The sequence below is a fragment of the Cibotium barometz genome, chromosome 62 (genome assembly GCF_041138505.1).
Source record: "Cibotium barometz isolate CiBa-2024 chromosome 62, ASM4113850v1, whole genome shotgun sequence".
Taxonomy (NCBI): Eukaryota; Viridiplantae; Streptophyta; class Polypodiopsida; order Cyatheales; family Cibotiaceae; genus Cibotium; species Cibotium barometz.
The window spans coordinates 29,792,049-29,805,727 of record NC_141107.1 but is presented as its reverse complement, the minus strand read 5'-3'; the positions used below and the strand labels follow the sequence as shown (position 1 = coordinate 29,805,727).

The following is a 13,679-nucleotide window of genomic DNA, read 5'->3' as shown; positions in this document are numbered from 1 at the left end:
GGGGTATGGCGATGTGTAAGCCTTAGTTGAGCGCATTCGAATTCGACTCTGCATCCTCGGAAGACATTCAACTCCTTCACTGGTAGGGTAAATGTTCACAAGACAACAGAATTTTCACGTTAACTTGTAAGCTTGACTTTCCCAATTAAAAAAAATAAGTGATAGCTCAATTTTTTTTTTCATAAACTCATTTGTTTTTTTTTGAACTCTAACTATGAGGACTTCATTACTTTTCTCAAAATTTTTGAACTCCAACAATGAGGACTTCATTAGGGAGAGTTCACAGTCTCGGAAAAACACACATTTGAGGTATTGCTGGTGGTGCTGATTCGTGCGAGAGAAGACAAACGTATTTGGCTATGGCGAATGCCTGTTCCTCCCCCTCCTTCTTCTGATACAGAAGTTTTTCCCAAATCCCTAGCAGCAGGACAGACCATATCCAATCCAAGTCTCTGGGGAAAAACCCTAGCTCTTTTGCTGTGTTTGTTTTTCAGCCTCAGAGAAAATTCGCTTTGCTTCTCAAGTTGTCTTCCCCATGGCTCCTCCTGATGAAACGGCCGCTGTGGAAAAGCTTTACGAGTACGGGCAACGCCTCGCCGAACCCTCGGGAACCAAGGTAAGTCGGATTTCAGCTGTTCTTCGCTTTGTAATGTTGAGCTCTGCGTTGTTAGGTCTCTCTCTCTCTCTCTCTCTCTCACACACACACACACACACACACACACACACACACCCGGTTTCTGTATGTGAACCGTAGCTTCATAACGTGCCGCCTTTCAGAAGCCCTAATTCTGGGCAGTAACCTATTTTATGAGATAGTTTTGCCTCTTTTTACTAAGAGGGTCGTTGTGAAACCCTTGCTTGGCCCTGACCTCGGATGCTAGATCATGTTTTGAGTGTTTCAAGTACCTTAATTTTTGCACTGAGAGGGTTCTTTTCAGACCCTTGCTTGGCTTTTGACTCTGACCTTGAATCCTGTTTACTCTATTCTCTTTACTTGCAGAATGAGAGCGATTATGTTGGCATAATTTCAGCAGCCAAAGGGAGCAGCAAGTCTAAGCAGCTTGCTGCACAGCTTATTCCACGTTTCTTCAAGCATTTTCCCAGTCTTTCATCTGAAGCCATCAATGCACAGCTGGATTTATGCGAAGAAGATGAGTTGGGGGTGAGTTTCTCTTTCCTTTGCTGGGATGATTTTTCTTTACTCCTCAACAGGCAGCAGCTGGTTTTGGCCCCATGGACATGATCTTGCCAAGGCACTGTCATGTGGCAGAGTTCCTTAAAACAAATGGCATTCTTAAAAAAAGGTTATGAAATCACTAAGTCTTCAGACAATCACAGAACCAGGATAAAACCTTCGTGGTTGACAGAACCTAGAGGAACCTTCATGGTTGACAGAACCTAGAGAAACCCTTGTGGTTTTGAAATGCTGGATGAGATTCGGTGGAAGAGGCTGCAAGAAAGTGAGATTTGTGACATGCAATTCCATACCAAAATGTATGCTGATTATCCTGAAGGATGGTCTCAAGCGCTTTTGTGGCTGATTTGAAGCAATAAATGCCAGGTCCTGCCATCATTCTGCCATTGTTGGATGGACCAAGTCATGGATATCTGTTGGAATGTTACCTTTTATTGGTTTGTGTGAGGAGAAACACATTTTTTTCTGCCATGATTTTGATCTCAGTGGTGCAATGTTGGCATGGTAAGAGAACAGCCTTGTGGAAACGCAGCAGGTTTAGATGCAGAAGGTTCTTAATCTGGGGGGGTGGGGGGAGGGGACCTTCAGGAGTGGTGCTTAATATAAGCAATTAATCTGTGCGGAGAAAAATTTGTAGCCTCTCTTTATATCGTGCATAGTCTTTACCGAGTTGCAGTAGGTTTTGGCAAGGAAATCTGAACGCCTTGATTGAAGTTTGGTGTTTAGAGGATCTCATCCATTTTGTTCATGTGAGGGCAGGAATGCATGTCAGTTGGATTGAGGCATGCAACGTTTGAAAAGAAGGATGTCTTGTTGAGGGGCTCCTTATCCTGTCACAGTTATTCAAGAATTGGAAACACATTTTACCTCACTGCTGCTACTCTTTTATCATGGCTTCATCTTTTGAGCGGCCTCAACAATTATTAAGTGGTGGTTCTGGCTTTATGAAGAGCATTTCGTCAGCAGCGGTCCATGCAATGTCAGGTCCCAAAATGCACTATAGTGGATACTTGCTCCTTGGTCTTTGAGGTCATCCATAAGCTGCACTTCTTATACAACAAAACTGCAGAGGGGGCAGGGATAGTGTATCGAGTCTTGGTGAACATCTGCCAGCAATGTGGTTCATTGGTATGATTGCTGGATTATTACACGGACTTAATGACATTCCATGAGAAGGCACTCAACAGATCCACAATATCATGAGCAGGGCTACACATGTCTAGAAGCCCACCATAAAATTAATATTATTGCTTGAATTCCGTGAGACGTACTAATTTTGTTTCTTGGAGAGTTTAGGCCATCTTGTTCTGATAATTCTTTTTTATTTAGGGGGCGGGGGTGAGTGGGTTTCCGAATCTTGCATGGCATTCTAGCATATCAGTAAATCTAATCCAAATCATGATATCCAGGGAGGTTTCTACTCCATTGTGATAGAAATGTTGTTCCTTTTGCACTCTCCAACTTGTGCTAGCCTTCATCATGGCTGAGTTTGCTCTTCACCTTTGGAGATGTGATAGAAACTCAGTTCAAGTTAATCGATGGAGATTTGTCTACTAAGGTGACCTATCTTGATGCATGAAACTACATTGGGTATGCCATAGCATTTAGTCTATGTTATGCATGAGGGAGTTGATGATTTGAAGCTTTCTGGGTAGACTCTCACGGAAGCAAGATTGCTTTTTGGGTTTTGATTGGTTTTGGTACATATTGAGAGTTTCAGCTGTATGTCTTGGATTGATCATGAATTAGGTCCCAAGTCGGTGATTGCATGTGCTGTTTTTTAATGGCTAATTGAAGTTTAAGCTTCATAAGGTCACAGGTGGCTAGATTACTCCGGCAAATGCTACATTTCTGATCTGTCCAACGTCTCTTGTTAATTGGGACTTGTGCTCTTTCTACTTAAGACAGGCCCTAAGGATTTTGCCCCAAAAATCATACCATTTTACTCTCTGTGAGGAGTATCATGGTGAATTTAGTAATTCAAGACACCTAGTTGAGCCTATATATAGACAATTATTTGATGGTTAGAACTCATTTGGCTACACCTTTTTATCAGGATATAAACTACCTAATTCATTATATCCCTGCCACCCTCTCTTGGTTGACATGTTATAAGGGATTTTAGCATGGTTCAAGGAAGCATTTGCTCATGTTGATCAAGTGTATTGCAGATAAGAGTGCAGGCGATTCGAGGTCTTCCTCTATTGTGCAAGGATACCCCTCGACATCTACCAAAGATAGCTGATGTTCTTGGTCAATTACTTCTTGCAGGTGTGTTTTTTGCTATGTTTCTATACTACTATGGATGTTGTTTTTTGCTATGTTTCTATACTTGTTTTTTGCTAGGTAGTGCCTTGATGAGAATTTATTCAACTATATTTTAATGCAAGAACTAGTTAAGGACTATCTCTTAGGTCATCAACGAATTTCTTCTATATGGTAGGTAACTAGTCGTTTCTCCCAACCTCCCCTCCCCCCCTCCCCCCTTTTTCCCCTTTCCCCCTTTTAAACCATCGTGACTGTCATCTTTCATGTTGTGGGTGTGCCAAGGCCCATGTTGCATAACTCTAGAACCTCTTCTTGTTCTCCAAGACACACTAGAACATCTTTACCGCTGACAATGTTTTTGTGATGAGTGCTTTTGGTGTTTAGCCTTGGCATGTTTACATAGTTTGACTACTAGTTAGCTATGTAGTGCTTGTTACATCTTGAATTGGGCCGTGGCTAGTAGTAAGAGGGGTTGTAGACCTAGGGTTAAGGGGATGTGCTAGCCCAAGGTTAGGTAAGGGTGAGGCTTATGGTTAAAAAGCTAATCCATAATTAGGATAGGGCCTAGTTGGGCATGGGGTTTGATAAGGCCCACCCAAGTGGCTATGGGCTAGCAAGGACGAGGTATGGATTGGACTTGGATCAATTAAAAGCATACTAGTTTCTTAAAACAAGAAAAAACCTTATTTAAATTGGGTAGGGTGCTAATAATATCCAAGACTAGACTATAAAAGAGTACTTTGGGCTCAATCATGATGAGGAATCCAATGGTAGTGACGTCTACTAGGCATGTTGGACTTGCGCAAGAGACTAAGGGCTAGCAAAGATGAGGTCTAGATTAGTATATTAGTGGCTAAAACATAGAAAAAAGCCTAATAATAGGGTTGGGTGCTAGTAACAGCTAGGACTAGACAATGAAAGAGTGCCTTGGGCTCAATCATGATGATTATGAGAAATACTTGCAGTTGCTCTAGGTAGGCGATTTGGTGGTAAGGGATGGATGCACGTGCTGTCTAAGCGGAGAGCTGATTCACGGGGCAACCTAAACCTTAGGCTCCGAGGTGGTTCCGGATGGGAGGAGAGTGTAACATGGGTGCTTGTGTTAGAATATATGCATCTCATGTGTTGAATGGAAACTAGGCCTTGTATTGGGTTGGGCATTTATCTCATGCTTTATAGAGATTTATACTAGTTGTGGCTGATTTATGCCAATCGGTCAGTTGCATGGTCTCTTTTATAAAGGCCTCCTCTTCTCACTCTTGTACTCAACCTCTACAAGCACATTGTAGTGCCATCTGTTGGCTGTGTATCGCCATTGTAAGCCTCTTGCTATTAATCAAAGTGATCTTGCTTGCAATCTCTCTTTCATTGTTCACGCTTCCGCCTGAGCACACTCCAACATGGTATCATCGCTCTAGGTTCTGGCTGTGCTTCTGTTCGGCATCTCCTCCTCCTCCTCCTCCTGCGTTTTGGTGCTGCTGCTGTGTTTTCTTCTGGAGGCTGCATTTTGTTCTTCTTCGGGCTCCTCTCCTCATCAGCATTTTTCATCTTGTGGTGCTTGTGCCCTTGCATCATCTGCAAGGCATCACGGTGCAACCTTGGTGGGCTGCGTTTTTTTTTTTGGGGGGCTTCCTTGAGCAGTTTCTGCAGTGGCTGATGGTGTTTTGGCCTGATTTTTGTAGCAAGAATAGCAGTGGAGGGTGGTGTGTTTGCGTGTGGTGTGGCCCAACAAGTGGCTTCGACGGATCCTCTTCATCCCTAGTTTCCCTCCCCTTCTAGTGGATGCTTTCCGGCATGTGTTTGGTGTTGTCCACCCCCTTTCTCTCTTAGATTTGAGAGGGGCCTGATTGGTCCTTGTGCTTCGCTCCATTGGAAAGTGCCCGAGAGAAGTCTTGGAGTGCTGAGATTTGCGGTGTTTTGGAGGTGATTGTTGTTTTTGTGGATATGGCTCCCGCTTGTACGAACAAGGAGGACAAGTTTGATGGGACAAATTATCCTCATTGGAAGCTAAATCTGCGGGTCTGGTTTATTCACAAGGATCTATGGGAGATTGTTCAGGGCAATGAGGAGAAGCCCGTGTGAGGGCAAAAGGACGAAAGGATCACATGTGCGAGAGATCAAAGCAAATCAACACAGCATGAAATAGATGAATGAGTGTATGTAGAATGGTGAATGAAATCCAGGTGACCGTGTAGTAGACTGGCGAAGAAGCAAAGACGATGTCAAAGCAAAGGGCTTGGTCGGTGACGAAGACTCGCACCGAGAATAGTGGTGGCAAAACGTGAGGTGGTCGGTGTCGAAGGCTTGCGTCGGTGGATGCGGTGGCACTCCGAGGTAGTAGATGTCTAGTGCGCAGCAGAAAAGCAATGGTGCAGGCTTTGGTGACAAGGGTGCTGTTGTACCTGAGGGGTGTAGACTTTGGTGATGAGGGTGCTGTTGTACCTGAGGGGTGCAAGGCTGGGCAGCTGCCAGAGGACTGCACAGGAGCAAAAACGAAGAAGTTGAAAATGAGACTGTAGCAACAGGAGACTGCTGATGTCGAATGGGCTTGAATGGAGCTCTTGTATGGCTGACCGATAGGCGCTTAGGTGATATGTGCTAATGACTCAGTAGAGGTGCGCCTTGGAACTACTCCCGATTTGGCCTGCGTGCGCTGAATGGCGCGCTCAGAATCGAACGCTGTATATATATGTGTTGGGCTGCTGCAGAGGTAGCACCCGCAGTAGAAGTTTGTTGATTATATGTTGTGCTCTTGCTGAATTGTGAAGCGTTGCTTATATATGTGGAGGGGTTATTGGTCGGCTCAGAGAAAGGCCGTCGGCCAGCAGCACAAGACAAAATGTCTAATAAATACCCTTTTTGGGCGGGTTAAATGTCATTTTGGGTAGATTTTCACGCACCTTCTTAGGCCAAAAGGGGACCATGAAAGAAGATGAGGAAGATGGTAAGTGGGTGAAGAGGAACATGTTTGGGCTGTATTGGATCAATGCCACAATGCAAGAGGTTTTCACATGCATGAATGCCCCTGTGGGTTTTCATTCATGCATGCGCCCCAAACACAAAAAACAGAATGTGATGCAAAGGGAATGCAAGATGGTAGTGGGTTTTCACATGAGCAGTGTCCTCATGGGGTTTTCATTGACTCATGCGCCCTTTCCAACAATGATAAGTAATCCAAATGGTGAGGATGGTCCCCCTCTCAAGATACTGAGGGTGATGGTGGAGGACCAATGTCGATCCGCTCACAAAGACGCTCGAGGATTGGCTGGTTGACGGACTTTGTAAGAATATCAGCATGGTTGTCCGCCGTAGGAATGTATTGGAGCTTGATGGTACCAAGCTCAACCTGTTCCCTGGTAAAATGAAAATGCACAACAACATGCTTGGTACGGTTAGAAAAAATAGGATTGCTAGCGAGGGCAATCGCACTTTGACTGTCAACAAAGATGGTAGTAGCGGTGTCAATGGGAACACGCATCTCCTCAAGAAGCTGATGGAAATACATAGCCTCAGTGGGGCGTCATAAAGGGCTTGGTATTTGCCTTAGCTGAAGAAAATGTACTGGAGCTTGATGGTACCTGTTAGAAGTCATCTCCTGTCTATATTCATACACCAGGGCCTCTGTTGTGGGTGTGCCCGCCCTGTATAAGGTGTTTTATCATTTTTCCACACTCCCCGTATTTTTCCCTATTTTTTCCCATTTTTCCTAGTGGTGGGGAGGGTTGCCAGAGGATCCCAGGAGCACTCCAGTGCTGGCCGACTGCATGTTTATCAGTCGTGGGCTGCTGGGCTGCTGGCCGACTGGAGTTTCTCAGTCGTGGGCATTCATCTGCTGGCCGACTGCAGTCGTGGGACCATTTTCAGCAGTCGTGGGCACTTCATATGCTGGCCGACTGCTCTTCTAGAGATGTATATATAGGCCCCGTGCCCCCACCACTTCCTCATTCAGTTTTCTCTGTGTATAGAGAAGAGTTTACACACCTATCTCTCTGTGTTTCTTGTGCTGTTTATTTTTTGCAGTCTACTTGCTCTTGTCTACCCAAGTTTGGTTATCATTTCCGTTGCATATTCTGACATGGTATCAGAGCCCTAGGCTCTAGACAGATCTTGGGCGTTTTTCTGAGCAAGAGGGGGAGCGTTAGGCTGCTGATTCGTGGACTGTTTTGGGCTGAACGGGAAGAGAAGGTGCAAGAGGAAGGCGGGCTAAGGTGCTGGACAGCCACTTGCAGATTTTCAGATTTTTTTTTCCCCACCCACCCACCCTTTCAGGTTACTCTCCGCGATGGCAGATTTACTAGAGATGGCTGAGAAGCACGTGAAGATTCCGACTCTCCCCACGTTCCCAGTGGATCGTCAGTTGGACGGGTCCAATTACGGCATCTGGAAGGTCATGATGGAGTCAGTGCTGGAGTCATATGACCTTGCTGATTTTATCATCATTGGGGTGCCACGGCCGGAAGCTGAGGAAGGGGAGTTACTCTTGACGAGGAAGGACCGAGAGGCACAGGCACATATGTGGGACCGTGTCAACGCCAGGGTCCGGTCGTTTATTTTCCTCAATTGCACACCACAAGTGATCAATCATGTGAAGCACATGACGCTGGCGAGAGGCATATGGGAGCACTTGGCTTCTTTGTATAACAGGGTATCCCCCATGAAACGGATCTCCTTGGAAGTGCAGATGCGGGTTATGAACCCTGCAAAGTCTTCGACGATGCGGGAACACATCAACAAGCTGCAGGCCCTTCAGCAGGAAGTCTTACAAGCTGGGAAAGAGATATCATCTGAAGATATGGCCATCACTTTGCTTTCTCACTTGCCTGGTCAGTATTCTGCTTTCTATTCCTCGTTGATCACGAGTGGCAGGCTCAGCACCATTACTTGGGAGGAGCTTGTGCCAATGGTCTTGGGCCAGGAGGAACGTTTCACGAACCCTCGTCACGGCGGAGGTTCGGAGGCCTTAACTGGCCAATGGTCGAAAGGCCGGAATACCAACAAGGGCAAAGGGAAGGCTTCACCGGAGAAGTCTTCTGAGAAGAAGCCTGATCCAGAACGAGAGAAGCTGAAGGCCGAAAGATCTTGTAATGATTGTGGTGAGAAAGGCCACTACTGGAGGAAGTGCCCTAAGCGGACAGGGAAGAGTGTTGATTCCTCAGCCTCAGCTGCAAAGACTCCGGCATTTGTGCACTTAGAGATGGTGGACTCCGATGCTTCATCATCTTCGAGCGAGGAGGCAGTTGGCTTCACCGCGAAGGATACCCGGGAATGGATTCTCGACAGTGGTGCTTCCAGGCACATGACTCCATCCCGTGACTTCTTTCTGGATCTGAAACGGCAGTCAGGTCGTATCTTTATTGGCGATAACTCCACTATTCCGATACATAGTGAGGGCCGGATGGAGATTATTCCCGACGGAAAGGGGGGCAAGCATGCTTCCCGTGTTCTTTATGTCCCTGCTCTGGGTTTTCATCTTTTGTCAGTGCATGAGGTATGCAAGACTGGCTTTCGGGTGGAATTTGAGGAGCGTTCAGTTGCTCTAAGGGACCGTGAGACAGGCAAAGTTGTTTGGGAAGGCGGTGTGGAGAATGGCATCTACAAGCTCTCTGCACTCTCCTCATTGACAGGCTCTCAGGTCGGAGATTTGTGGCACTTTCGTTTTGGCCACTTAAATGTGGATGCTTTGAGGCGCGCCTTCCGGGACCAGATGGTGGTTGGCTTGCTAGATGTTGGTAGTAGGCAAGGATGTTGCAGTTTTTGCATACGTGGTAAGCAGCATAGGGAATCCTTTCCAAAGCAGGCTTCCAGGCGGGCTTCGAAACCATTGGAGTTGATTCACACTGATTTGTGTGGACCTCAGCAGATACCATCTTTGGGAGGATCTCTCTATTTCATGCTGCTTGTTGATGATTGTACCAGATTCACGTGGGTCTACTTTCTTTTCTAGAAAAGGGCAGTTTTTGTATGGCCTGGACACGCAAATCCAATGGGAGGTGCGTATGTTTAGGCCAGCTACCTTTGAGGACGCACTCTCGCTTGCGCAGAGTGCAGAAATGAAACATAATGGTGGCAAGCCCAAGGCTTCCCAGCCGGCTTCTCCCAGGGCTAACGCCTCGGGGGGCAAAAGCCAGAACCAAACGGGGTCTTCCCCAGGACAGAGCTTGGGAGCCTCTGGCTCCAAGAACTCGAACAATGCGTCTAAGCTTACTCCAGACCAGAAAGCGGAGGCAGGCAACACTGGTGGCAAGTTAAGTGCTGAGGAGCTTTCTTAGTACAAGAAGGAGGGTAGATGTTTCTTTTGTCATACAAAAGGACACACTTCTCGGGATTGTCCGAAGAAGCCTCCAAAGCCCGCCGCCGCCGCCTCCACAGCTTCCGTGGTGAGCTCAGCTCCCACACAGACCCCAGCGGCTACCCCTAGTTCTTCAAACCCCGGTGCTTCAGTTGGAGCAATTATTAGCTGGGAGCTCGAAGATAAGCAGAAGGGCGCCCATGACCAGGAGTATGAGTGCAACGAATTGCTCAAGTCCTTTGGCTACATAGGTGGCCAGAGAGTCGTCTTGTTTGACAGCGGCAGCACGGAGGATGTGGTCACGGAACAGGCCGCTAGGCGTGCCCGTTTCGAGCTGACTTCGGTGGACAAACAGGTTGAGGGTTTTAGCACATGCATGACAACGAGCGTCAAGTATGAAGCTCTAGGTGCTAAGGTGATTCAGGACATAGAGTTTGTGCGTGACTTTATGGTTGCCCCTCTTGTAGGAGCAGACATAATTTTGGGTATTCAGTGGTTTCACAAGTTTCTCCCTGATGTCAAGTGGGACAAGCACACGTTCCAGATCAATCGGAATGTGTCAAACGCCCCAGTGACCATATAGTGTGAGCCAGGAATTTTGAACTTTCCGCTCATCATAAGCCACTTGTAGGCTAAGCGAGCAGTCAGGAAAGGCGCACAGTGTGCAATGATTTACATCCAGACAGCCCAGATGGTGGCCAGTGCTTCCGAGAAGTACTCGGTTCTCCATGAAAAGTTCCAGAAGATTTTTTCTTCGGGACAGCCTTCCTCCCCAGCTCCCCCCGTCCAGACCGGAGGATCATAGGATTGACCTCCTCCCAGGCTCGGAACCCCCGAGCAAGTTTTCGTATCGCCTTTCCAAGGCAATGGAATCGGAGTTGGACCGCCAACTCCAAGAATTGTTGCAATTTGGCTTCATCCGCCCCAGCATGTCGCCATTTGCAGCACCGATCTTATTTGTCAAGAAAAAGGATGGGTCTTCCCGTTTGTGTGTCGATTATCGTGCACTCAACAAGCTTACCATGAAGAGCAGATTCCCGATGCCTCGAATTGACTATATTCTCGAGAGGCTGAATGGAGCAAAGGTGTTCTCAAAAGTGGATTTAACGAGTGGATACCACTAGGTACGGATTGTGGAGGGGGACATCCCCACGACAGCCTTCCGTACAGAACGGGTCCACTATGAATTTGTGGTCATGCCATTTGGCTTGACGAACGCCCCAGCTACATTTAACCGCATGATGATGCGTATTTTCTGGGATTTGATTGAAAAGTGTGTGTTCATATTTCTGGACGACATACTAATATTTTCAGCTACGGTTGAGCAGCATGACGTTGATGTGGAGAAAGTCCTTAAGTTGCTGGAAAGCAACGAGCTCTACGTCAATGAAATGAAGTCCGAATTTTATCTGTTCCAGGTGCATTACTTGGGATATATAATTAGTGCTGAAGGCATTCGACTTGATCCGACTAAAGTGGCCGAGATTGTCAATTGGGAGATACCTCAGACAACCTATGACATTAGATCTTTTGTGGGTATATGCCAGGCATACTCCACTCACATCGACAAGTTTTCTGACCTCTCGGTAGATCTCACCGATCTGCTAAAGGGGGTGAAAACAAGAAGGCAAAAGATTCGAATGACTCCACGAGCGTTGGAGGCATTCCAGAATCTCAAGGTGGCTTTATCAGAAGCACCTTGTTTAGCACTTGCCTCGTGGGACCACCCATTTCAAGTGATCACCGATGCGAGTAACATCGCAATTGGATTGCGATCACCGATGCGAGTAACATCGCAATTGGATTGCAACAGAATGGTCATCCAGTAGCTTACATGTCTCGTAAGTCACTGCACGCCGAGAAGAACTACTCAGTCTATGATCGTGAACTCCTAGCAGTTATACAGGCCTTGAAACATTGGAAACATTTCCTGTATGGCCGTGACTTTGAGGTTCGCACTGACCATCAGGCATTACGCTGGATTCAGACGATGCCAAGTGCACAGTGGAGTGATCGACAACATCGCTGTAGTCAGATATTCCAGCAGTTCGGTGGTATGATTGAGTACCTTCCAGGAAAGGCCAATCGAGTGGCCGACGCTTTGAGCAGGAAGGGACAAGTGTCTACGATTTAGACCACTAGACTTGACCTTGTTGGTACAGGACTAGAGGACATGAAGCACACGTACGCGGATTCCGAGGAATTCGGTACACAGTGGGAATAGGCATTGGATGCCACAGGACCATGTCACTTTCTGATACGCGATGGTTGGCTTTTCTACAAAGGCCGACTATGTGTCATGAAGTCATTCAGGGCAGCTCTTCTCCATGATGTCCATGACGCCATTACAGGTGGTCATAGGGGCATGAATTCGACTCTGGAGAAATTAGAACGGCAATACTATTGGCTAAAGATGAGGCGTGATGTGTTTACCTATGTACAATGTTGTGACATTTGTCAAAAGGTGAAAGCTCCTCGTGGAAAGAAGATAGGGTTGTTACAGCCCTTGCCAATTCTTGAGGGTCCTTTCCCGGACATTTCGATGGACTTTGTCACGAATCTGCCTCCCAGTCTGAGTAAGCGTAATACGCACTGCTTAACTATTGTTGATAGAGTTAGCAAATTTGTTATGCTTATTCCTTGCAGGGCCAATGTGACCGCCGAAGATGTTGCCCAGTTGTTCATTCGGCATTGGTACCCGATTGGCGGGATTCCTAGAACCATAGTGTCAGACCGAGATGCTAAGTTTACCAGTCATTTTTGGAGGGCATTGTTTGATAATTTTGGTACTAAGTTGAATTTTTCCAGTGCATTCCACCCACAGACAGACGGCCAGACAGAGATATACAACCAGTTGAGCTTTGATGTGCTGAAGTGTTATGTCCACGATCAGCAAGGTAAGTGGGAATTGTATTTGCCTTTAGTTCAAGTTGTTTTGAACGACTCTTTTTCTTCAGCTATTGGCAGGACTCCATATGAGGCATCGTTTGGAAGACCTTTCCAGTCGTTGTTAACCAGGACTTTGTCTTCTGTACCGGAGGCGAACAGAGTGATGGAGTCTTACCAGGAGATCTTAGAGTCAGTAAAAGACAGATTGGCTAAAGTGCAAGAGGCCTACACTCGACAGGCCAATAAGGACCGAAGGGATATGAAGTTTTCGGAAGGGGATTGGGTTTATCTTCGGATAATGAAGCAAAGATTAAAGCAGGTGGGCAAGCGATGCCCAAAGTTGTCTTTCAGGAGCTTCTGACCTTTTCCCATCCGGAAAAAGATTAATGAGGTGTCTATGCAATTAAAGCTACCTCCGAGTTGGACTATGCACGATGTATTTCATGTCAGTTGGTTAAAGCCATATGTAGGTCCACCCCCTTGAGAGGTCAAAGACGAAGCGGAACTAGACATTGTGGATGAAGGAGAAATTATGGTTCCAGAACAGATCCTTCTGCACCATTTCAAGCATGGCTCAGGCCGAAGACTACGACACTTCCTCACAAAGTTTCAGGATCGAGGAACCCATGAAGCGGTATGGCTCGACAAAGAGTTTTTCGAAGACTATCTGGTGTTATTGACGGATTATTTGGAGGCTATGTAGCTTCCGTCAAGTTAAGCAGAAGGGGATGTCACGTGCATCCCGCACTTGGATGCCACGTAGACATTTCTGTACAGAAGAACTTATGTCTAAGAAGATGAATCTCCATGCGATGGGGGAGGAATAATCAGTGACTTCACGCCATGCAGGAACACCTTATGTAGCCCGTGAAGGATAGAATGTTTATGGCAGTGGTCAAAATGTATGTCAAATGCCATTGTCGGCTGAAAATGTGCCTGCACAACACATGCAACATGGGCTGCATTTTTCTGTTGGTGCAGGTATTCCGCGTATCTCTCATACCACTCATGCCTTCGAGTGTGCTCGTGAGGGAGAAG

At 46.6% G+C, this 13,679-nt stretch overlaps 1 protein-coding gene across 2 annotated transcripts in view; it reads left to right on the top strand.

Moving 5' to 3' along the window:
• Nucleotides 1-210: 210 nt before the first annotated feature.
• LOC147604344 (apoptosis inhibitor 5-like protein API5) overlaps nt 211-13,679 on the top strand; it is a 54,319-nt gene continuing 40,850 nt past the window's right edge. The window contains exons 1-3 of one of the 2 annotated variants that reach the window (XM_086795617.1): nt 211-616; nt 1,001-1,162; nt 3,367-3,466. In XM_086795617.1, the coding sequence (XP_086651743.1) occupies nt 536-616; nt 1,001-1,162; nt 3,367-3,466 (343 nt within the window). In that variant the 5' untranslated portion in view covers nt 211-535. Of the gene's footprint in view, nt 617-1,000; nt 1,163-2,019; nt 2,324-3,366; nt 3,467-13,679 lie in introns of those variants that run through there. The other variant, XM_086795618.1, reaches the window with a different exon arrangement.